The 25,987-nt window shown below is 38.2% G+C and overlaps 1 protein-coding gene across 1 annotated transcript in view; it reads right to left on the reverse strand.

Annotated features, from left to right (window-relative positions):
• Positions 1 to 25,987, reverse strand: part of LOC141657559 (uncharacterized) — a 57,601-nt gene that overhangs the window by 30,475 nt on the left and 1,139 nt on the right. Inside the window, exons 2-3 of the mRNA XM_074464831.1 lie at positions 17,021 to 17,520; positions 16,625 to 16,665 (exon numbers count right to left, since the gene is read on the reverse strand). Coding sequence (XP_074320932.1) covers positions 16,625 to 16,665; positions 17,021 to 17,482 — 503 coding nt within the window. The 5' untranslated portion in view covers positions 17,483 to 17,520. The remainder of the gene's footprint in view (positions 1 to 16,624; positions 16,666 to 17,020; positions 17,521 to 25,987) is intronic.

Consider the following 25,987-nt stretch of genomic DNA (forward strand, 5'->3'; position numbering starts at 1 on the left):
GTGACGACAGCCGTGTGTTCCATCTTTACGGAGTGACTCCCACTGAGTTTGGACAGTTTAGCACCGACTTCGGTGCATTAGGCCGTCCCTTTTACACTCCAGTTCGCCCCCCTCAGCCTACTTCTGTTTTTGCGGAGGACACCGGTATCCCTTGCTCCCAGAGAGGCCCGTTTGGCCAGTTTGGTGCTTCTACTTCCACTGCTGCTGCTACTGGAGGCACTCGTGGTCGAGGCCGTGTTCGGAGAGCCACTCGTGGTAGAGGCCGTGGCCGCAGTGCCGTTCCTGATCCTGAGCTTATGTCCTTATATGCTGAGATCGATGATTTTGATGATACTGGTGGAGCCCAGTAGTGACAGCTGGTCACTACATCCCTCTTTTTCCAGCTGGTTTGGGGGAGGCTACTGCATTACAGCTGGTATTATCTTTCTTGTTTTGTTTTGTTTTATTGCATTTCTTTTTACCCTCTTTCCTTTATTAGTAGTGTCCTATAGGTTGCTGGTTTTCTGTGTGATTGCTATGCTGTAGGCGTCACAATGAGGACACTGTGACATTTAGGTTTGGGGGAGTGTGTTTATTTCTGTTGTGTGCTTTTACTTATTGTTGTGTGAAAAAAAATCAAAAATTCAAAAAAATTGAAAAATTATAAAATACAAAAACATGTCTTTTATTTATTTTTGTTTATTTTGAGTCGAGTCTTGGTGAATTGTATAGCAATGATGATAACTTGCTTTGTCTTTGCATTTGAGTCTCATTTAGTTGTTCATGTACATTGTTTTGACCTGTTAGCTATGATAAACAAAGCTCTTTACTCAAGTCTTGACCGTCACAATATGCCTTATGCCGAGTAGACTTGACTTTATTTTGTTGGTAAACCACTTAAATTTCTGAGGTCTTTAAAGCTTTCTAGGCCGGGAACATTAATAAACCGGTCTCATTGTTATTTAGGCTGATGAGTGTGGTCTCCTTGTGGTATATCTAATATCAAACTGCATAAGTGTGACATTAGTTTCTTAGCTTTTGCGCGTTCATTTGATTAAGTACATGTGGATAGGCGACTCTTATTGTTCAAATAAGCCTTACATTGCCCAGTTTTCTCAGCCCGTTTGAACCATGTAGCCACTTTATATCCTATTTCTTAGCTACATTCTAGAATTTGCCTACCTTTTTCGGGACAGTCGCAGTTGTTTGAGCCTTATTGTTATAGCTACTTTGGTTGGGTTGGGACTTTTATTGTCATGTGGGTAGTAGCTATCTTTTTGTAACAATTGTGTGACCTCTTATGTTGGAAAAAAGGAAGTATTATGAAGCAAAGGAAAAGAAAAAAAAAAAAGAAAAAAAAAGAAAAAAAAGCTTTGAAAAAAAAGAGTTCAGAAGAAAAAAAAAAAGAGAAAGAAAAGAAAAGGAAAAAGAAAAGATGAATAATGTTTGCTTCATTGAATTATGTTAGGAGGTCGTGTGTGGTAATTTCTGGAGTCTAATGCACATTTGGAGAGCTTCTTCATTTCTCTCATATGTTGTCAAAGTTGAGATTATTTCTCCAGTTGGATGATTGTTTAATTATTTATTAGATTTGGCTATTGGTTTAGCGCTGCGACTACCGTCTGAGCCTCACATTACCTATACATGCTTTTGCACAAGCCACTTCTATACCCATGCCACTTCACCACCATTCTGTCCTTGATACATGTACTTGGTCTGTTTCGTGAATGCGTATTAGTTGGAGAATCTCCTGTCACATTAGATTGCATGCATATCTCATAAGTTGAGTGAGAGTCTTACTTCTTTCTATCTTACATATATATCACCCATTATGAGTGCATGAGTGAAACCGCGAGAATCCAATGAATTGTCTTGCAAGGTTGAAAAGTATTGGTGAGTCTCGGTATCATGTCACATCTTGAGTAAGAGCTGCGTGAGTCTATTACCCGTGCTTTTGAATTTGTTTTATTAGCACAACTTCGGTCATTACTTCGTTATAGATATGGGTATTTGAGACTTGTATATGCTTAGACATTTGCTCGAGTTATTCATTCACCATATGTTTATTGTTCTTTATTTTGGCTTGATTGCTTTGCTTGAGGACAAGCAAAGGTTTGGTTTGGGGGAGTTTGATGTATCACTTTCATATATACTTTTACAGCTCCCTTTATACCGTTTTACATACCGTTTCGTGCCTATTATATCATTTATATGCTTTATTTCAATGAATTGTCGATACTGCCGCTATTTTGTGTTTTGATGCAGAAATGACTCGTTATGAGTATGATCAAGCTAAGATTAGCATGGCGGAGACGGCATAGAAGAATACACGAAGCATGGCACGGGAAACGAGGAATCATGAAGACTAGAAGTAAAAGAAGAGAAGAAATAGCCTGTGAAGCAAGTTCCTCGATCGAGTCACTCGCCGACTCGATCGAGCAAGCATTATCCTCGATCGAGTCACCTCGACTCGATCGAGGATCCCTCTCAGCGGGTTTATTTCCGGAATTTCCTAAAACGTTAATCTTTTGTTATAAATTAAAGACTCGTGTTTTATTGTTAGACTACGTTATATTTTGCTTGGATATTGCTGGAAAACTCTCTAAGAACCCTAATATTTCCTTTGTATGGTACTAATCTTTCCTCATTAATTAAATCGTTATTGTTTTATGTTCTTCAATTATTCTTTCATGCTTTCAATCATGCTTTCATCTTTAATCATATTTGTTGTTATTATAATTATGAGTAGCTAATCCCCTCATCTAGGATGAAGGGGATCTAGGTTAATTAAAAGGGAAAATCAATTAGTTGCTATTGATATCATTAAAGTTGTTGTTTGATTATTGTAATTCTTCTAGTTAATCAACTTGAGGCCTGAGTTATTAATTAGTGTAGCGAATCGATCCTATCGCCGACCGGGTTAGAATTGATATAGGCTGCGATAATCAAATAGAGAGTATCTAATTATAGCGACCGCATGTTAGAATCGATCTAAAGGGCATAATGGAGTCGACCGATCTTATGACCTTAAACAACTTGATAGATTTAGTAATTGATTGATAATCCCCGACTGATTGACCTAGTGAACCTAATTCCTAGACTTTTAATAATATTGTTAAACCTTCATTTAATTACTTGCAATTAGTTTGTTAGAATCAACTCAAAACAAAACCCCCCGAAATCGGTTACTTCTAGATGACTTAAATACCCTTAGACTTAGCTTTTACCGCCTCCCTGTGGATTCGATACCTGTCTTATCACTAGCTATTCTTGTTAGTCCTGAGATAGTTTTACTTTGATTTGGTAATACGACTTTAGCCACATCAGTAATCTTTATGGCTTACTTGGTATAGATTACATAAATTCGATTTTGAAAACAATTCATCATACTCAAAGTATATGAAGTGTTGTACATCATTACTTATTTAATTGATCCGGCAGCGGAAGCAAATGGAAACAATCAAATATGTTCAATTTAATTGAACTAGTCATGAATCTTATCAACATAAGACTTCTTATTGACGCCAATATCATGTGGATTTATCTACATAAATCTAGATATTAAAGATGTATTTTAATACTCCATAAGTCTTAAATCATTCGTAATGATCAATATGTCTTCCACATATAAGACTAATTAAAATTTCCGTAACTCCCACTAAATTCCATGTATAAACACAACTTCTCGACTTATCGAGAAAAGTTTTATAACATGATCAAAACATTGATTCCAACTCACTGATGTCCTACTTAAGACCCTCTCTTAAGTTTCACATTATCTTAGGATTGCAAGAATCTACAAAACTCAAGACATGTATTGAATACATTCCTTCTAATTGAAGAAGTCGGTTTTTAGATTCACTTGCTATGTATTTCATAATAATGAAACACAATCCCTAAGAAGATCCAAATAGACTTAAGCATTTCAACTGGTGTAAAACCCTTTGCAACCAATCAAGCTTTGAAATCTGTCTTTATTAGTGCAAAACCCTTTGTCACTAATCAAGCCTTTTATTTCGGATTTTCATGGCTCTCTAATCAAGCCTTTTATTTCAGATTTTCATGCCTCTAAGCCTTGTATTGAGTTGTGACTTAAACACTCTTATGTAAGTCATTTGTTGATTACTTTCCAGAAGTAATCAACTTGAATCAAACAATTTCTTTTGTAAGTTATAAGCTCTTTACTTTCTTAAAAGTAGCATGAATTCATCATCTTTAACAAGTGACGAATTTAACCTCCTAGGTTTTAACGAAATAATGTCTTACACAAAACGTCTCATGTAGCCAAGAAAGACCAGTTTCTTGCGACATAACATTCTTTGTGGCTCTTGAATAATTTCTCCCACTCTATCTTCTAGAAATAAACTTGTATTTTTAGAAAGACAGCTTCACGAGCCGCAAACCCGTCGTACTCGTGATAATTGAAAGGGAAAAATGAGCATTTGTTTCTTGTGAAAACTTACAAACATGGTACCCTATCATTTCATATCTCATATGATTTGTTTTAGATTTAGTGGAAAAATAACTTAGACAAAATATAAAATCCCCAAAAGGGTCAAGTAACTCAAGGTAACTTGATTGAAATCCAAACCACATCGAATAGCGTTTGAATTCTTTATCCAATCGCACATTATCCCATAATGTATGCTAAGAGAGATTAACTTGTGATACTATATCACATTTCCTTTGGTTTATATCAAAGTCTTGACTTTGATAATCCTATCACGACTAAATCGTGATTCTTTTAACACTTTGAACTTCTTCAAAGATTTCTCTATTTACCTTATTAAGTGAACATATTAGCGTCAACTTAAATCGTTGGTAAAAGAAAATGATCAACCTATTTTGGATCAATGATTTACAACCTCGATTTCCTTTTCAACCAAAAGGCACGAGACATCTTGCTTTGAATACAAGATACGCATATACCATTAACAATCTAATGGTTTCAAGAGTACTCGATAACTCTTTGCGTTAATCATTCCAGAATTTAAGTTTTAATCTTGGGTTACCAAATTGAGTCTTGCATCATCTTTATGATATATCATTCTAGTTTGGTTTAGAATATAATCACCTTGATAATGGGCTAGCCATACATCAAATCGTGGTGTATAGGGTCACAAAAGTGAAACCTCTTTTGTATCTTAACAAGTTTGTATTCTTATTTAGAGTTTATGTACTTAATAGTCACAATTAAGTACAACTCCAAATCCAAAAACTAGATTGATTACACAATGACTCTATCTCTTGATATCATTGTTGCTAGTCGTCATATTCTAATCATCCTATGTGTCGAATACAAAGATGAAAACCTCCACTGGTTTCTAATATTGACGAAGTGGTACTATCAAAATTTATGTTTAATCAAATAAACATTTAAAGAAGAAGGTCCCATTAGATGTCCCACAACTAACTTGTTGATTCTTCAATAATTTGGGGTAGTTTCCTTTCTTGTGTCCAACATTTAAGACAATGGAAACTTTATCGGTCAGGATTGATAGGTTTAGTATCGCTATTCTCAACAACTTTACTTTTAACATTACCTTATATCAATTCCATACTAATTTTAATTCTTGAACCTCGCCCTTTTCTTAACGGTTTAAGATAATGCTCCCACTCATTTCAATGAGTCTTTGCTTTGAGAAGCAAAATTGAATTCATGAAGATTACTCTTCATTTGTTCGTTTTAGTCTTAAAACTTTCATTGAAGTGGTTGCGGTATTTTGGTCAATTTTGACTTCCAACAAATCTAATTACCAAAACAATTTATCGCTTCAAGGTACTTAATTTAATTAAGTATATGAAAAACAATCCATTGTAAGTAGATGTGTTAGTCAAGAATCAAAAAACCTGTTTGATAATGAATAACTTTAATCTATACTCTTTTCAAGAGATCCTTAGCAATGGTTAATTCGAGGTTTTTAGAAGAAAATTCATATTTGTCTTTAGTTACGATGTTTTAATGGAGATTTGAATCAAAAACGAAATGATATCGTATAAAAATGCGGTAAAGAAATAGAACAATATGATAACGGAATAGTGGAAAACTCAACATTTATCGTTTTATTAATACTTGTAAATAACAAGTAAAGCATTTACATAGTGACCTCTACCCAACTATGATAAATAATTCCGAGATCCAAATTCATATTAACTTGGGCACGGGATAACGATGGAACCCTTATCAATATAACTCGGTGGACTAACTCTTTAATCGATTCTACTTTTAAAATTCTCGGTCGATAAAATTACTCTAATATTTATCTATAGCCCGGAACACATGCGACTACGGTCACGAATACTTCCGTTGAGCTCAATCCAAATTTCGAATAAATTTGTCCATGATCCAAATCCACATCAACTTGGGCACGGGATAGCCGATGAAACCCTCATCAACACGAATTCGGTGGATAGACATTTATCACCCACTTTCCCTACGCAACAAGGTTTGTACCCCAGGATGGCCGAGTGCACTCCCTCATGAAATAGGTTTTCATGGTTTCTACTTTTTGGTAAGACTATGTCTCAATTGATTGTTAGCGAGAGGTCATGTCAATTTATCATCTATTACGTTTTAAGTGAACTAAAGCGGTGAACTACGATAATTATAATTGACACGGTCGATTAACTCGATTAAAATGATAATGCATGTTTTAGTTATGGAGATTTAGCGATGCATGCGACATATAAATAAAATGCAAAGCATAAATTAAATCCTAGTATGGCCTTCCAAAAATAGAAAATCTAATTAACTATTACATATTCGGAAACCAACTCCATTGGTCCCTTGAACTTCGGTTTTGGCACGCATCTCGAGGTAACACCGTCTTTATGTATTATTAGTCTTGAATGAATCCGTCTTTATGGAACTAGGAATAATTAAATTACATAACAAATTACATAATTTCCTATTATACATATGTAATTAAAATAAATAAAAATCTATTAAATTACAAGACGGTGATACGAGATCACAATAAATTACAACCGAATCGATATTCCCATACATTTCGGGTAATACCAATTAAAAACTAAGGCCATACTAAGTAAAATTACATAATTCAAAATTACATAAAATAAAATTATGACAATCATAAATAAAATGCATCATTATAATATGTATGAACATGCTCAATTTTATGCTAAATCGCCTTTAAGGAGCCAATATCGTATATTAATCGGTTTTTACGGATTTGCGTGATTCAACCTTTTAAAATCACAATAAATTACATAAATTCATATTTATGCACAAGTTAATTACCCTAACCTCTTAGGATACAAAATTAGTCTCCACTAACTATTTGACCATAATTAACTCATATTTCTAAAATTGTTCATTAATGGATCTAAAATTACAATAAAAAGCTATAAACTTCAAATAAATCACAAAATTCCAAATAAATTCAAAATTCAAAATTTAAACTCATGAACATTCTGGAAAAATACCATGACACTCATAATGTTCAAAAACTTAGGTTAAAATTTTCGAAAGTTATCGGGAAAAACAATGTTGCGGTTTATCGGATTTATCAATAAAAATCATAAAAACATGAGAAAAATTATATTCATCAACTTTTCAATTTTAGATCTGAAAAAGATAATAAAATGCAATATGTGACGTTTTTCCTTAGTCATGAAGTATGTTTTAGCAATTATTCACTAATTAAGTCACTATTTATGCTATTTTTCATCAAAAATCCATAAATCATGCATGAAGACTTCATTATAGCCTATTATTTTACACACATCTTGTAAAATTGTATTTGACAACATACTAAATTTATATGACCAGATTCGAAATATTTCTCATATTAAACTATTTTTCATTTAAATTCGATTTGTAACATAAAAAATCCATATTTCGAGCATAAGAACTCATAAAAATGTGAAAGTTTCCAGATCATATAAAATTAATATATGTGAAAACATATCCAAAAACCACTGGAAAATTCGAAGTTTAGCTAATGTTCGTCCAAAATTGACATTTTTATCATAAAAATCACATTTTAATGTCAATATTAAATAAAATGAACAATAAAAATCCATAAATTAACCAAAATATCCTAAATACAATTTAGGATCAGAAACTTTAACATGAAAAATTATTTTCGTGATATATCATAATAACACAAATTTACAAGTTTTATATGTTAATCGTATAACTCGGAAAAACTATAACCGATTTGCATGCAAACAACCTTGTGCTCTTGATACCGCTTGTTAGAAATCTATATCTCATTATTTAACATATTCATATATGTTTCATTTTAATTTAGTCATAAAATTAAAACTAGATCTTATGCATGCAAACTAAAACAAAAGAGATAAGAAAATCAATTTCTCACCAAATAAATTTCGGTCAAATGGGCACCAACAAGATCTCCTTCTTGTTAGTTCTTGAGCTTTCCAATATTGGATGAACATACATGACCTCAAAATAGAAGCCCTCCAATTAGTAGCACCCAAAACTATCCCTTAATCCCACAAACTAATATGTACTAGATATTTATATTGTGGTTTACCTTAAAATTGATTACTAATACTCATATATTACATTAATAATTTTAGTAATCTTTTGAACAAATTTGAATCAAAAACTCATCTTTTTGATGAAGATTAAAGAGAGAGAAGAGAGGAAAAATACATGAATTTTTTGCATGTAATATTAGAATGAGTGATAGTAAAAATTCCAATTAATAAAATTCTCTACCAACACTACAAAAACCGGTTGGAGGAGTCCTCTAAGACCAATGCATGGTCTTTGCTATTTACTTTTGTTCTTATTAAGTAAAATAGGTGTAAGACTACCCTACATTGTAGGTAATCATAGTGTTTTATTTATCCACTAAACAAAACACCCACTCACCCATACTACCTCCAATATTTCGGTTTCTATAGTGTAATATAGAGTCCATTTTATTTTTGTCAATTGCACAATTGTATGTCATATGACATGTGACATGTCTTATGTCATGTTTTAATTTAAAATGCATATTTAACAAATTAAATATCATTTACAAATTAAATAAATCATATTTAACAAATTGACTAGTAATATAAAATTACTTTCTCATAAAATGGTCATTTAATTACTAGTTAGTATAATTCACAATATCTTGTAATTATAACTAACTTATCATTCTCATCTCGCGTGTTTCGCAAACACCGATTAATTTTAGTAATATAACTTCTTAAATCACTAAATAAAATCTTATTTAATCACATTAGAATAAGATGTCATTTTCTCTCTTATGATAATGATTTTTTCAATTTTAAGGAATTAATTAATCTGTATCGGCATACAATTAATTAACCTTTTCAATTAAGGGAATCGTCCTTTAGGTGTGACCTCAAGGGATCAACTGATCACCACCGTCGCACGACAGTAATGTCAAACTCTAGCCAGCCAATCATTACCGATATGTGTGGACCGGTTGACTATATATATGTAATGTATCATCCCTTCCGTATTCTTGAAATGAGATTTAATGATGATATTTAAATCATGTGATCGCACTATTGTTAAGGACACATTTCCCAACAATAATAACGCAAATTCCCGTTTCCCTTTTACTTCATTACATGATTTTGCACAATGGGGACATTGTGTGATTTGGTTTGGGGAAGGATTTTGCATTGCATTCACATGTTTTATTTCATTTCTGTTTCACGTTTATTGCACTTCAGTTTGCATTTGTTATTTCATTTCCTATATATATACAAAATCCAAAAAAATTCAAAAAATTAAAAAATTTTCACGTTTATTTTAGCATATAGGTTGAGTCGGAACGGTAGTATTTCAATGATGACATTGCATTTTCATCTGTTTATGCCTAAGCCTTGCTAATTGACATGTTATTAGTAGAATCATATGCATAGTCTACGAGTTTTCATTAAATTTCTTGCTGAACTTTAAACTTGACTTAGATTTTTGGCAAACTACATCATTTGCTGAGGTTTAGAGCTTATAACTGGTGTCATTCATGACCAGTTTATCTAGGAATGTGAGTAGTTACTCCTTTTAAGACGTGTTATATCAATATGCATAAATATGAACTTAATCTGCTTAATACCTGTATGCATTCGGTTTGTGGTTTGTTGACACATGTGCATGGTAGAGGTCCCCTTTATTCCATTCTTACCCATGAGCCCCTCATAGCCAAATTTAGCCTTTTGTCCCTTAACTACATCCTATATTTAGCCTGCCTTTGTCAAGCTAGTAGTCTTAGTTTTTGGGAATGTGTTTATTGCGGTTTGGTTATTTTACTCTTTATTGAGATGTTGGTGAAATGGTGAAATGGAAAGAAAGAAAAAGGTTTGAAAAGAAAGAAAAAAGAAAGAAAAAAAAAGAAAAAAGAAAAAAAAGAGATTCGAAAAGAAAAAGATCAGTCTATCGACCGGACACATTGGTCGATCGACCGTTGACTGCAGTAGTGAAAGAAAAATTCGAAAGTAACATGTTGCAATTGTTATAAGTTGGTGATTTACACTCCCATGTTGTATTAATATCCTTTGGGGAGTTACATCTATTGTGGTATTGTGAGATTAGTGCTTGATATTTAGCACCGGATTTATTGAAAATCTTGAGCAAGAAGTTGGATGTTGTCATATGGTTTTGTTTAGGTACTAGCTTGGCCGCCTATACCTCCACATTCCCATAATTATTTTGCCCTTCTTACCCATTACCTCACATATCCATATTTACCTCGGCATGTGTCATGGTCATCTGTATGGTTGGAATGCATATGCACGGTTGTAGAGATTATTCGCATATTAGATTGCAGACATGTTCTTATAAGTCGTAGTTAGGTGAGTGTCATTACAAAATTACTTCTTTCTATCTTTTACATATACTCGCCTGTATTTATTGAGTGATTTGAGCGACCCGTGAGAGTCCATGATGATAAGTCTATATAGTTGACAGTTCAGCAGTTTTTGACGACTGCATAACTCGTTTGCATGATTCATATTGCTAATTGATTGTTGATTTGTAGCATTAAATTGGTTTAGGCTTTGCAGTTTGCATTTCGCTCTGAGATTGAACTCGTTCCATTAGGTTTTAAGATCGAGTCTAGTTCTTGCTTGGGGACAAGCAAGGGTTTGGTTTGGGGAAGTTTGATGCGTGCCTTAAATATGATGTTTTGCACCCTATTTTACACGCATTTCAGAGCTCAATTATGTAGTTTATGCTACTATTTTCCCTATTTCCGTCTACTTTTGTATTTTTGTATAATATTGCAGAAATGTGAAGAATCCAGCGGAAATCGAGCTGAATCCGTCCCTAAGTACTTAACATTGCATTTGACATGGAGTAGTGACTCGAGAGATGAACTTGGTGCGCATTTCAAGGTCTGAAAGATATAATTGCGAGAGTTTTAGAAGCGGATTGCCAGCTACAGCAGTCTATAGACTGACCTACGTGGTCTATAGACTGACCTACATGGTCTATAGACTGTCAGAATGCCGAACAAGAGTCTGCAGGAAAGAGAAGCAGTTGATCGACTGGGGTTCATGGTCGATCGACCACCACGCGAGCTGACGCAAATTAAAGACGAGAATTAGAAGCCCATTTGTAATTAGGTTTCGAGTAGGGTTTTACGTGACATTCTTATTTAACGTAACCCCTTCCTACCTTTTGAGGATCATTCATTATCATCTAGTTCCTATCATACATCCAGTATTCATTACTTTTAGTTTAGAATTTTCAATAAAGTTCGCATCTTACTTTCGGATTCATCTTGTTCCTTTGCTTCGGTAATTCTAATCTTTTAATTCCAGTATTGTTATATCGTTTTATTAGTATTAATTCTTGTTAGATAGAATCCCAAAGCCCTAGTTATAGTTTTATGCGAATTTATTCATTAATTATTTCAATTATGCAATCCTTTATGCCTATTATCAAATTAGTTCTTGTTATTTGCGTAAGTATGAGTAGCTAAATACTCTTTGCTAAGATGTAGGGGAGCTATAGCGTAGATGTCATTAGAATAGGTGACCCCGCATTAGGGCTTGGTCAATCGACTGGCTTCTCTGGTCGACCGACTGAGCTGGTCTGTCGATCGACTAGGGTAGCTGGTCGATCGACCGACTTCGTGTCTGATTAGCATCGTATAATTTGTTAAGTGCAATATTTAACAATGAGACCGAGAGGAGACTTGTTAGATGCTTAGTTTTGACCAACCCGTAGATCGAAAGATAGGGAAGGGCATTAGTTAATGAGTTGAGACGACTAACTTGCTGAGATCGAGATATAATGTAATTTAGGCTTCAGGAATCACTTTTCAGGGCGAGAGCTAGTATTAGTGAGACTTAGGGACTGGTAGCATAGGCCGAAAGGAGCTACTACTTAACTTGGACCGAGAGGACTTGTTTTACCCATCCTACGATTTGTATTTCGGAATTGCCTAGGATTATGTGCCATCGCAGCTATAGTGAACCGACCGTCTTAGCATTTCTTTTATCTTTGTTTACATCTATTGCTACTTTTATTTATTTATTTATTTAGTTTATGTTTTTAGATTTAGTTATAAATCATATCAAAACCCCCTCCTCATATTAGTTAGACTAAAATTAAGAGCAACTATTATCTCCCTATTTCCTGCGGATCGACCACCGTTACCACTAGCTTCGTTAGTTTTAATAGGTTTTATAAATATTATTTTTGGTGCACACAACGACAGGCATCAGTGCATCTTAATTTAGTTTACGTTTCCCAATTCTACAAAATTTAGAGGAAAGTTTGGGTAAACTTGAGTACCCTTTTCTTATTGTGGGGGGACTTTAATCAAGTTGCGTATACTTCTGATAAGCATAGCTCTAATACAGGTCAAATCCCGGCGGCGTACAAGTTTGTTAACTGGAAAGTTAGAAATGAATTGTTAGATATTCCTTTTAAAGGACCCCGGTTTACATGGTGCAATAATAGACAAGGTAATAAAAGGGTGTATGAGAGGCTTGATAAGGCTTTTGCTTCGAAAGATTGGTTCACTATCTTTCCGGATATAGGATTAAAACATTTTCCGATTCAAATTTCGGATCATGCTCCTATTGAGGTTGACTTGAATCTTACAAAGAATATCAATAAAAAGTCGTACAAACTTGATGCTTGGGCTCTTGACTATCCGGATTGTTTGTCATGTATTAAGGAAGCATGGTGTCTAAGGGATATGGGATCACCGGCCTTCCGGGTGGTTAAAAAATTGTCGAGGGTTAGACAACGGGTTAAAAAAAGGACTCTGGATAAGGGGATGGAGTGGACCGGAAAATGGGACGATTTTGATATTAGACTTGAAAAGGGTATGGAAGAGGCTATCAATGGAGGATCGGAAGAAGAATATACGAGAGTGAATGAGGAGGTATGGAATTTTGCTAAGGCTATTACAATTTACTGGAAGCAACGTGCAAAAATCAAATGGATGGTTGATGGGGACACTTGTACAAAGTATTTCTTCAATTGGGTCAAAGGACGAGCTGGGAGGAATTTTATTCTAGGCATCAAAGGAAATGATGGTACCTGGATCTACGACTCGGATGAGGTGAGAAACTCATTTCAAAACTATTTTGTCACCTTGTATTATGCTTCACAACACACACATGAGAGCAATCTTGAAGGTCTATTACAAAATGTAAATGTTAGAGTAGCGGAAGATGATGTTGATATGTTGAGGCGAAACTTTACTGCCAAAGAGGTTCGACGTGCTGTTTTTCAGATGGGTTCTATGAAATCGCCGGTCCCTGATGGTATTCCAGCAATTTTTTATCAGAAATGTTGGCATCTGATCAAGAAGGATTTCACGACGGCGGTCTTATCTATACTCAATTCGGGTATGATCCTACGTGAGGTAAATAGAACATTTATTGCCCTCATTCCGAAATGTGATAATCCTGAGGAAGTGAAGGATTACAGGCCTATAAGCCTTTGTAATGTTTTTATGCGAGTCATAACAAAATGCATAACTAATCGTATGACCAAAATCATGGGGTATCTTGTGGGGAATTCTCAAAATGCGTTTATTGCTGGACGAAGCATCAAAGACAATATTCTTTTGGCGCATGAGGCAATATTCAAAATAAACTCTCAGAAAAAAAGGAAAAGTTGGAAGTTTTGCTTTCAAGGAAGATATGAGTAAGGCATATGATCGGGTCCGATGGGATTTCCTTCAAGCTGTTTTGTACAAGTTTGGATTCCTTGAAAATACGATACGACTTATAATGAACTGTGTCTCTATGGTCTCCTATGAAGTTCTTTTCAATGGTGCCCCTCTTAAGCAATTCAAACCAGAGTGCGGTCTAAGACAAGGAGATCCCTTATCGCCTTATTCGTTTCTATTATGTATGGAGGTCTTATCTTCCAATGTAACCTCCGCTCAGGCTCATGGAACTCTTAAGGGTGTTAAGATCTGCAGAGGTGTACAACCACTAACCCATCTCTTCTTTGCGGACGACTCAGTGTTCTTTATAAGGGACAAAGGAAATGCAGCGACGGTTCTTAGGGGTATTATTGGCCAGTACTGTAACGCATCAGGTCAAATGCTGAATGAGGAGAAATGTGGGCTGCTATTTAGCCCAAACATGACTCTTCGTAGGGTTCGGAGGTGTCTTAAGACATTCAACATTAAAAGCAATAAGGGTATTGGGAAATATCTAGGCATGCCTACGGAATTCCAAGGCTCTAAGAAAGAAATTTTCAAAGGCCTGCTGGATAATGTTAACAAGCGGATTTCTTCATGGAATGGGGTCTTTCTATCACCGGTGGGGAGACTCACCTTGATCTCATCTGTTCTATCCAACATCTCTAATTACTTTCTATCGGTGTTCAAAATACCGGTAAGTGTGACGAAGAGGATAAACGCTCTTCTGTCACATTTTTGGTGGGCAGGGTCTAGATCAGGGAAGTCCATACATTGGTGTAGCAAGATGTTTACCAGCTTGCCGAAGAAGGAGGGCGGACTGGGTATTCGTAATGTTGAATGTCTCAATAAAGCTTTATTATCTAAGCATGCTTGGAGAATTGTTTCGAAGGAAAACTCTTTATTCACCTTAACCTTCTGAGAAAAAATCTTTGGTGATTCTTGTTGGACTCATTCTGGATAACTTGAGTTGGCAGCCTGATTTTTCTTCTAATCTGAATGTTTGGACCACCAAGTGGGTCAATGGACAATGCCCGGATCCGAAGGATGATATCTTAGAACAAGAATTTGATTTTCTTAAAGACCTCACTATCAAGGATCTTCAGCTAAATTCTGGTGGATGGAATCAATAAGTCATACAATTGCTTTTTCCTGAGGATGTCTCAAATAGGATCTTAGCCACGGTACCTAGAACTAACCAGATTGAGGATGTTCCCATTTAGCCCGCCACACAACATGGATCATACACGGTTAAAAGCGGTTATGGGATGGTCTTTAGTGAATTCTTCAATCGAACAGCAACTGTGCGGTATAAAACAAGATTGAATGCTAATAAAAAAGAGTTCTGTGGCTCTCGCCTATGGCATTTACCTGGACCACGAAAATGGAAAATTTTGATCTGGAAGATTTTTTCCAACTCACTGCCAGTTGGGGAGGAATTCAAGAAGCGCCAGATTCCATGGAACGCTTCATGCTGCTTATGTCATTCCTTCTGTGAGACTATCGAAACTGTGGATCACATTTTCAAGGATTCTGCGATAACGGCCAGGATATGGGCAGGCTCACCCCTGGGGGTGAACACCGCTCAAACGAGACACATCAGTATTAGAGACTGGATTATCAATTGGATCCTTTACCTACGCACTTTTGATGACGGGGAGGTAAAAGTGATTCAATTTCTTGCTATTATTGTGTCTATATGGAACTTGCGTAACGATGTCAGATTCAGGGGAAAAAGGTTCATTCCTGAGGTTTTCTTCCTGGTTTATAATCGTCTGGTTGGAAACGTTTTGAACGCTACCTCAGAATCTAAGACTTTGGTAGGACGAGAAGTTAATGCAATCCAAGAGCATGGACAAACGGATCAAATGCTGGAATTGAATACCCTTCGAAATGGAAATCCAGTATATGTTGCGGGGACTTTTGGGTCGTGTTCCATGGTCAGGCTTATGGTTGATGCAAGCTGGCGGAAGTCGTGTGATGCGTCATGGGGATGGGTTGCTATGGACTCGGAAGGTCGAGTGATTTGTAATGGTAATGGAAGTGGTTTTTCAGAGAACCCATTACAAGCCGAAGCTATAGGAGTTCTAAAGGCTCTTATATGGACTAGAAATGGCGGATTCCTTCATGTGGAAGTTTCTTCAGATTGCTTACAACTTCTAATCCAATGGGCAGGATATGGAAAAAGACATTATCTTCTTGTAGGCATCCTTGATGACATCACTATCCTGTCGGCTAATTTTCACTGTTTATGTTTTAGTTATGTTTGTAGGGAAAGAAATGGTGTGGCTCACCAGTTAGCACGGCGAGCCATGACTACGGCCTAGGAATCTTTTTTGTCGGTTGCCAAAAAAAAAAAAAAAAAGACTATATCTATCAGTAATCTACTAATCTAAGATATATAACATAAAAGCGTCTTGAATAAACGGCGATTTTTATCAGTATAAGCAACATAAGTGAATTACGCATGAGATGAACTTGTAAAAACAGATGGTTACTTAAAGAGAGCCACTTACGCTGGGACAAAATTTGCTAAAAGATGTTGATCGTGCAGTTCCTGATTATAAAAGATCACAAAGTGAGATTGGACATCCAAAAACAGAACATTAAATCAGTTAATGTATTATACAACTGGTTATATATACAACTTATTCAATATAGTTGAGCTTTGTTACAAAGTTGTCGAGCTTTGTTAACAAAATTGTCGAGCTATGGTACAAAGTTATTGAGCTTAACAGAATAATTATTAAACTCAATAACTTCGTAAAATAGCTCAATAACTTTTAAAATAGCTAAACAACTTTGAGTAAGAACTCAACAACTTTGAGGCGGTTGTACATTGCTATTATACAACTGGTTGTAGGATAATATTTGTGACATTTAAGCACATATGGATGATGAGTGGCCGTCACCTTTGGTCTTTCTCGCACCATATTTGGATCCAGATAAGCATTTTGCCATTTAATCTGCACTTTAACACAAGCATATTGTGTTTGAATATAGGCGGGATCTTCGGATTGTAAGTAACCTGGAAACAGTAACCGATGATTAGCGATTTTGCCATTCAAATTCCACAAGCTTACTTCGATGGCGAGGGTAGAATAAGATGGCACAACCACCACAGTTCTAGACATTTTGATGCGTGTCCCAACCAGGACACGCAAAGGTACACAAGACGGATGGTAAAAAAGATGTGTTGCCAATCGCCGGATCATCCTCTTCATCACCGCAATAGATCCTACCATTATCATAACTAGCGACAACACTTCCATAAATATCCGCAGTATCACAATTGTTGTCATCATTATCATTTTTGGTAACTGTAACATGCACATAGCCATACAATGCAAACCGGAATACCACATAGTACACATACACAGAGTCGTGTGCTCCTTCGACGACACCCTTCAAGCTGTCATGTAACGCCCCCATACTCCAAGTGCCTTACCGGGACCACTCGGGTATGAAGACATTACCATCTCGGTTACCCGAGGCAATGATAATCAAATAAACAATGAAGAAACAACGTTTAAATATAAATACTTAGCGAAGAGTTACAATTCTCAAAACCAAACCAAATGTATAATACATGTCCTCAAACTGACTGTTCCAACTGAAATGTAAATAACTAATAGGCTACAGCGGAAGACTCATATCATCATGTCGTGGCAATCCCAGCTATCCCAGTACTCATCTCAATACCTGCTCAATATCTGCTCACCATCCCCGAATGGATCACCGCAGGTTTACAAAACAACACCGGGGTCAGTACTAATCACACAATTCAATATATATTAACAATAAGATAAAGCAGACGACTTAACTGTCACACACACACACAATCACGCCAAATCCAATCATCTCAATCATCGATCGTCCACTTTGGACCAACCCGCCGAGTGGGGGACCGCAGCCGTACCCACCAAATCCCCGCTCCACATAGTGAGCGACAACCCTGTCCATTAATGTGCACATCCCTTCTGTGGCGGGTTCCACAGAAGGCGAAACTAGGGCGTGAAGTAGGGCAGAGTACGGATCGGGTATTTGATCCAAAGTGCTAGTTCGGATCGGATATCCATATTAGAAATCTTGAAGTTAGATATCCAATATCCAAACCAAATGTTTCGGATATCCAATGTTCGGGTATCCAAATAATCGGATCGGATGCGGATATCCATCGGATATCCATACTTTTGAATTTACTTTAAAAGTAAGTTTGAACCACGATTATATTCATAGTCTTACATGATGATTTTCTTTAGTATTCTGATTCCAATGTTCTCGACATAAAATTTAAGTACTACCTAGATATTTCTCTAATATTTTAAATATTAATTAAGTTGTTGTATCAAATGAAATTTTATTTTCTCGAAAATATACTAGAAAACTATAGTTTCGGATCGGATCGGATATCCAAATGTTTTAATTCTAATATCCATATCCAAACCAAAACCAAAGATTTCGGATAAGATATCCAAACCAAACTTAACTTTTGGATCGGATATCCAAAAATTCGGATCGGATTCAGATCGGATATCGGATCAGTTTGGATAATCGGATTTTTTGCTCTGCCCTAGCGTGAAGCCACTCCCGCAAGTGACCCCACTCAGCCGAGGCCACGCCTCGCGAACCATAGACAACGATCACAACCACAATCACAATACAATTACTATATCAAACAACCAAACACAACACATCAACCAATATCCCATTATGGGACTAATATGCGAGTAGGAAATCCTTCTGGTAAGCACACAATCGACGGTCTCTCTTCTTTGAATCAAAAAGCTTCCTCTATGAACCCTCCTCCTATCATACAACATATAAAGGCTACCAAATCACATACTACACATAAACCCCCAAATCTCTAAATTAGGGTTTAACCAAATCAAAGGAAAGACATTAAAAAGGGTACATAGATCTTACCCTCGACGCAAGGAACTCAACGGTATAATCAACGCTAAGAACTGACCTTCCAAACTCCGGGTATTGCTAATAATGCGATTAGGATGAAGAACTTGCTTGCTTTCTCTCTTAAACAGTAATTTAGGTTTTGCAAAAGTGATTTAGAATAATGATGACAAAGCTTATATACCTTAATCGCATAATTAACAAAACCCGAGAAAACCCCCCGTAAAACCGGCTACTCGATCGAGTACCCGAGGTACTCGATCGAGTACCCCTTACTCGATCGAGTGCCCCAGCTACTCGATCGAGTACCCAACAGGTCAGAAACTTTTCTAAAACGCAACATACTCTTACTCGACTGAGTAAGGCCTACTCGATAGAGTACCCCAAGACTTATAAATACGGAGTATTACAGTCTTCCCTCCTTAAAAGGAACTTCGTACCCGAAGTTCAAACCACTACTAAACAAAGGTACTCCCATACATTCCCGACTCAACAACCAAAACAAAATTCAACATAAAACGTGTTACTAACCCAACTCTTCCCGACACACATACCGACACATCATACAAAAAGGGTATGAAACTCTTAAAAACTGTTCGCGATCATCTCCTACCCCCCTAAAAGAAACAAGGTTACGTCCCCGTAACCATACATACCTGATCAAAAAGGAAAGGGTAACGCTCTTTCATAGCCTCCTCTGGCTCCCATGTAGCTTCCTCGGTCTCGTGGTTAGACCAAAGGATCTTGAGCAGAACTGTCTCACCACTCCTAGTCTTTCTAACCTTTCGGTCTAGAATCTGCTTAGGCACCTCCAGATATGATAAGGACTCATTTAGCTCTAAGTTCTCGGCCTCTAACACATGTGATGGATCACTCACATACTTCCGCAGCTGTGATACATGAAACACATTATGCACTCTCTCTAATGCAGCTGGTAAAGCCAGACGATATGCAACTTCCCCAACTCGCTCTAAGATCTCATAAGGCCCGATAAACTTCTGACTCAACTTGCCTTTCTTCCCAAATCTCATAACCCCACGCATAGGAGACACTTTCAAAAGAACCTTGTCCCCACCTTGAAACTCTATGTCCTGCGATGTAGATCTCGCATAACTCTTTTGCCTATCCGAGCGCCCTCATCCGTTCCCCGATCATCTTAACTGTTCCACCATCTCATGCACCATCTCTGGTCCTAAAACCATTGCCTCAAAGACGTCGTCCCAAACAAATTGGACTCCTACATCTCCTCCCAAACAAAGCCTCAAACGGTGCCATACCAATACTAGTGTGATAGCTGTTATTATAAGAAAATTCGATCAAGTCCAACCTCTGTTCCCAGCTACCACCAAAGTCCATCACACAAGCTCGCAACATATCCTCAAGAGTCTTGATTGTTCTCTCAGTCTGTCCGTCTGTCGCAGGATGAAATGATGTACTCATCTTCAAGGTTGTTCCCAACGATTCCTGCAACTCCTTCCAAAACCTCGATATAAACCTCGCATCTCTGTCAGACACTATGTCCTTAGGGACTCCATGTAACTTAAGCACGTTCTTTCGATAGGCCATAGCCAATTGTGCCTTAGTCCATGTATCTTTCATTAGAACAAAGTGAGCTGACTTGGTCAGTCGATCCACTATTACCCAAATCATGTTGTTACCTTGTTGACTCTTTGGTAAACCCACAATGAAATCCATGGAAATGGATTCCCACTTCCACTCAGGTACCTCTAAAGACTGAATCTTCCCTTGTGGTCTTCGCTGTTCCCCTTTAACTCTCTGGCATGTCAAACAACGGGACACAAACTCAACTGTCTCTTTCTTCATCCCAGGCCACCAAAACGTTTTCTTCAAATCCTTGTACAGTTTGTCACCACTCGAATGTACTGAGTATGGTGTACAATGTGCCTCTGTCATGATAGTCTTTTTCAACTCCTCATCATTAGGGACACACCACCTACCATCGAACCTCAAACTACCGTCTGTATGAATAGAAAATCGGGACGTTGTCCCTTTTTCTACCCCAGCTCTCCACTCCACCATCTTGGGATCCAACGCCTGTTTACCTCGAATATCGTCATAAAACTCAAGATGTACCGTCATATCACCCATGGCGTCTCCTTTCTGCATCATATGTATCCCAAACCTCGCTACCTCATCTCTCAGCCTCATCAAAGATAGAGCTGTACACAGAGAATGTACACTCTTCCTACTCAAAGCATCAGCAACAACATTGGCTTTCCCTTCATGGTAGATGATTTCCATGTCATAATCGCCAATCAACTCCATCCACCTCCTCTGTCTCATGTGCAACTCCTTTTGAGTGAAAATGTACTTGAGACTCTTGTGATCAGAAAATACCTTAAAGATTGCTCCATAAAGGTAATGTCTCCAAATCTTGAGAGCAAACACCACCGCCCCCAACTCCAGATCATGAGTAGGGTAGTTCTCCTCATAAGGCTTCAATTGCCTAGAAGCATAGGCAATCACTTTACCATTCTGCATCAACACACATCCCAACCCATTCTTCGAGGCATCTGTATAAACCTCAAAGTTCTCGGTCCCTTCAGGCAATGCTAAGACAGGAGCTGTGGTCAAACGCTCCTTTAATGTTTGGAACGTCGTCTCACAACTCTCATCCCAACGAAACCTGTTCTCTTTCCTCATCAACGCTGTCATAGGTCTAGCTATCTTGGAAAAATCTTTCACGAACCGTCTGTAGTATCCAGCTAAACCCAATAAACTCCTAACCTCAGCAACATTTTTCGGTGCTTCCCACTTTGTCACTGCCTCAATCATCGCCGGATCCACAGCTACCCCATCTTTAGAGATCACATGCCCCAGAAAAGAAACTTTCTCTAACCAGAACTCACACTTGGATAGCTTAGCATACAACTCATGGTCCCTCAAAGTTTGCAACACGATCCTTAGGTGCTCCTCATGTTCCTCCTTAGTCTTAGAATAGACTAAGATATCATCGATAAACACCACTACAAACTAATCCAAAAACGGTCTAAAGATCCTATTCATCAAATCCATAAACACTGCCGGTGCATTAGACAACCCAAACGGCATCACCACATACTCATAATGACCATACCTTGACGTGAAAGCCGTCTTTGGTATGTCCACCTCTCTAATCTTCACCTGATGGTACCCCGACCTCAAATCAATCTTAGAAAAGACTGATGCGCCACTCAACTGATCAAACAGGTCATCTATCCTTGGCAAAGGATACTTGTTCTTCACCGTCACTCGGTTCAGCTCCCTGTAATCTATGCACAACCTCAAACTCCCATCTTTCTTCTTAACGAAAAGAACTGGTGCTCCCCACGGCGATACACTAGGTCTAATGTATCCCTTCTCTATCAGATCATCCAACTGCTTTCTAAGCTCCTCCATTTCCTTAGGACCCATGCGGTACGGTGCCTTAGAGATTGGCCCCGTCCCTGGTTTCAACTCTACTATGAAATCTATCCCTCTTCCCGGCGGCAACCCCGGAATCTCCTCTGAAAAAACATCGGCAAACTCTCCCACCACTGGTATCTCATCCACTGCCGGACTCTCTATCCGGTCATCTGTCACATGGCACAAGATCAAAGGACATCCCTTCCTCAGATAAGACTTCAAAGTAACAGCTGCAATCAACTTAACTTTGGGTTTGACTAGAAACCCACGGTAAGACACACTAACGCCCTTAGGACCTCTTAAAGACACTTTCTTTTGATGACAGTCTATCTTAGCTTTATACTTTCCTAACCAATCCATCCCGACTATCATCTCAAAACCGTCAAAAGGAAACTCTAGCAAGTCTACAGGTAGATCAACTTGCCCAACTATCATAGATACATCTCTAAACAACCTCCCACATGATACAGACTCACCCGAAGGTATAAAAACTTGCTCACTAACAGACTCATATACCGTCAAACCCAACCGCTTAACATGACTCGAAGATACAAACGACTGAGAAGCCCCCGAATCAAACAAAACAAAGGTATGAACACCATTAACAAGAAAAGTACCGGTGATAACGTGAGCATCCTCCTCACCGCTTTCTTCTCCATCATGAATAACTTTCCATCGGTCTTCGTCCACCTCCTGGACAAGATCTTGGCCGAGGTGGTCGGCTTAGCACCCGACCCTTGATTGTTGTTGTTGTTCGTCGGTGGTTTCTGATAAGAATTACCGCCGTTGCGGTTGCCTCCACTCGGTAACTCGACTTCCCGGTTTGGCCATGATCCAGCCGGTCTGTTGCTCGCGTAGCTCTGCGCAGGTCTCTGGAAAGATCCCGGTGCACTTGTGCACTCATGTCTCTTGTGGCCCACACCACCACAGCTATAGCAGGTCACACCCCAACTACCACTAACACTTCCTCGACCACGCCCAAAGGAAGCCCCAGCACTGAATCCTGACCCAGAAGAAAACCCCTTAGACTGATTGTGGTTGCCTTTCTTGTGATTAGATTGGCCACCACCCTCGCTCTCGGACTTCCTCTTCTCACCACCTGACCTCTCCTGAGCCATCTCTACCAACCTCTCAGCTCTCCCAGCCCTCTCATAAGCTTCCTTAACATCAGTAAGGACTCCCACGGGTAACTTATCCATAATCTTAGGGGTCAACCCTCTCTCAAACCTCAGTGCCAAATTCTCTTCACTCAAACCCATATCCTCAGCATACCTAGACTTATCATTGAACCGCCTGTAGTACTCGGCCACAGACATCTCAGCGGTCATCATAAAACTGTCAAACTCTTCTCTCAACTTACTCCTCACATGCTTCGGTACAAACTCCTTCCTCACAGCCCTACGAAATTCCTCCCAAGGTATAGCAGGTAAGCCTTGGTTTGTATATATCTCCTTAGCACTCACTTTCACTGTATCCCACCACTTGCCAGCTGCCTCCCTCAGATAGAACGCAGCCTGTTCCACTCTCATCTCATCAGGACAGTGAACCAAATCTAATATCTTCTCCATCTCTCTAAGCCAACTATCGAGAAGGTTAGGCTCCCCAACTCCCTTATACTCTTTCGGGTTAAACCTCGCTATATAGAGGCTGATTTTAGAATGATCAACCTCCTTCTCCTTATCCTTATCCTTATCTTTCCCCACAGTCTTTAAAGCCTCAGTGAGGGCATCCTGATGCTCCAACATCTTAACGATGTCATCTATGTTCATAAGCTCAGCTCTCGCATACAAAGCGGTCTTCTTGGGCGGCATCTTAAAACTATATATAAGAAAGGGGTAAACATAAACACACGTACTAAAACCCAAAACACGAAAACACGCTGCCCAGAACCTACTCGATCGAGTTCCCAAACACACTCGATCGAGTAACGGGCTACTCGATCGAGGGCCCAACATACTCGATCGAGTAACCAAACATCAGACCTTAACAAACCTTCTGATCTCTAACATACTCGACCGAGTAGCCCCTAATCGATCGAGTACCCCTAGTTACTCGATCGAGTACCCAAAAACACGATTCTGGACTCAAAATCGTCAAAAACCCACCCGATCGAGTCAGTCCCACTCGATCGAGTCACGCTAACTCAGAAACGCTACCCGCATGCTATATCATATGCTAACATGCTAAAAACTTTATATAACCACATATTATATCATAACTAAGCATATAATGCTACGCATTCTTTCGTACGATCTACAAGATCATTATATCATGCTATTAAATGCCACCTTATAAACATCCAACAATTAACACACTTCATCACATTCTTACACAAGCTAACCAAACAACACATATGACCTTGAAATACACCCCCCATGTGACCGGTTCAAAATTGTAGGGCAAGTTCGCGACTTTAGGACGTCTCCCAAGCCTTTGCATTAGCTCCTACAACTTTTACCCCGGGTTCATTTTAATTGACTCCCTATGTTCATTAGGTTCATTGGTTACAGGTTTCAGGATCGTCGCTCTGATACCATTTGTAACACCCCCATACTCCAAGTGCCTTACCAGGACCACTCAGGTATGAAGACATTACCATCTCGGTTACCCGAGGCAATGATAATCAAATAAACAATGAAGAAACAACGTTTAAATATAAATACTTAGCGAAGAGTTACAATTCTCAAAACCAAACCAAATGTATAATATATGTCCTCAAACTGACTATTCCAACTGAAATGTAAATAACTAATAGGCTACAGCGGAAGACTCCTATCATCATGTCGTGGCAATCCCAGCTATCCCAGTCCTCATCTCAATACCTGCTCAATATCTGCTCACCATCCCCGAATGGATCACCGCAGGTTTACAAAACAACACCGGGTCGTACTAATCACACAATTCAATATATATTAACAATAAGATAAACAGACATGACTTAACGTCACACATACACAATCACGCCAAATCCAATCATCTCAATCACCGATCGTCCACTGGACCCACCCCGCCGATGGGGGACCGCGGCCGTACCCACCAAATCCCCGCTCCACATAGTGAGCGACAACCCTGTCCATTAATGTGCACATCCCTTCTGTGGCGGGTTCCACAGAAGGCGAAACTAGGGCGTGAAGCCACTCCCGCAAATGACCCCACTCAACCGAGGCCACGCCTCGCGAACCATAGACAACGATCACAACCACAATCACAATACAATTACTGTATCAAACAACCAAACACAACACATCAACCAATATCCCATTATGGGACTAATACTGAGTATGAAATCCTACCCGGTAAGCACACAATCGACGGTCTCTCTTCTTTGAATCAAAAGCTTCCTCTATGATCCCTCCTCCTATCATACAACATATAAAGGCTACCAAATCACATACTACACATAAACTCCCAAATCTCTAAATTAGGGTTTAACCAAATCAAAGGAAAGACAATAAAAAGGGTACATAGATCTTACCCTCGACGCAAGGAACTCAACGGTATAATCAAAGCTAAGAACTGACCTTCCAAACTCCGGGTATTGCTAATAATGCGATTAGGATGAA

Source organism: Silene latifolia, chromosome 5 (genome assembly GCF_048544455.1).
Source record: "Silene latifolia isolate original U9 population chromosome 5, ASM4854445v1, whole genome shotgun sequence".
Taxonomy (NCBI): Eukaryota; Viridiplantae; Streptophyta; class Magnoliopsida; order Caryophyllales; family Caryophyllaceae; genus Silene; species Silene latifolia.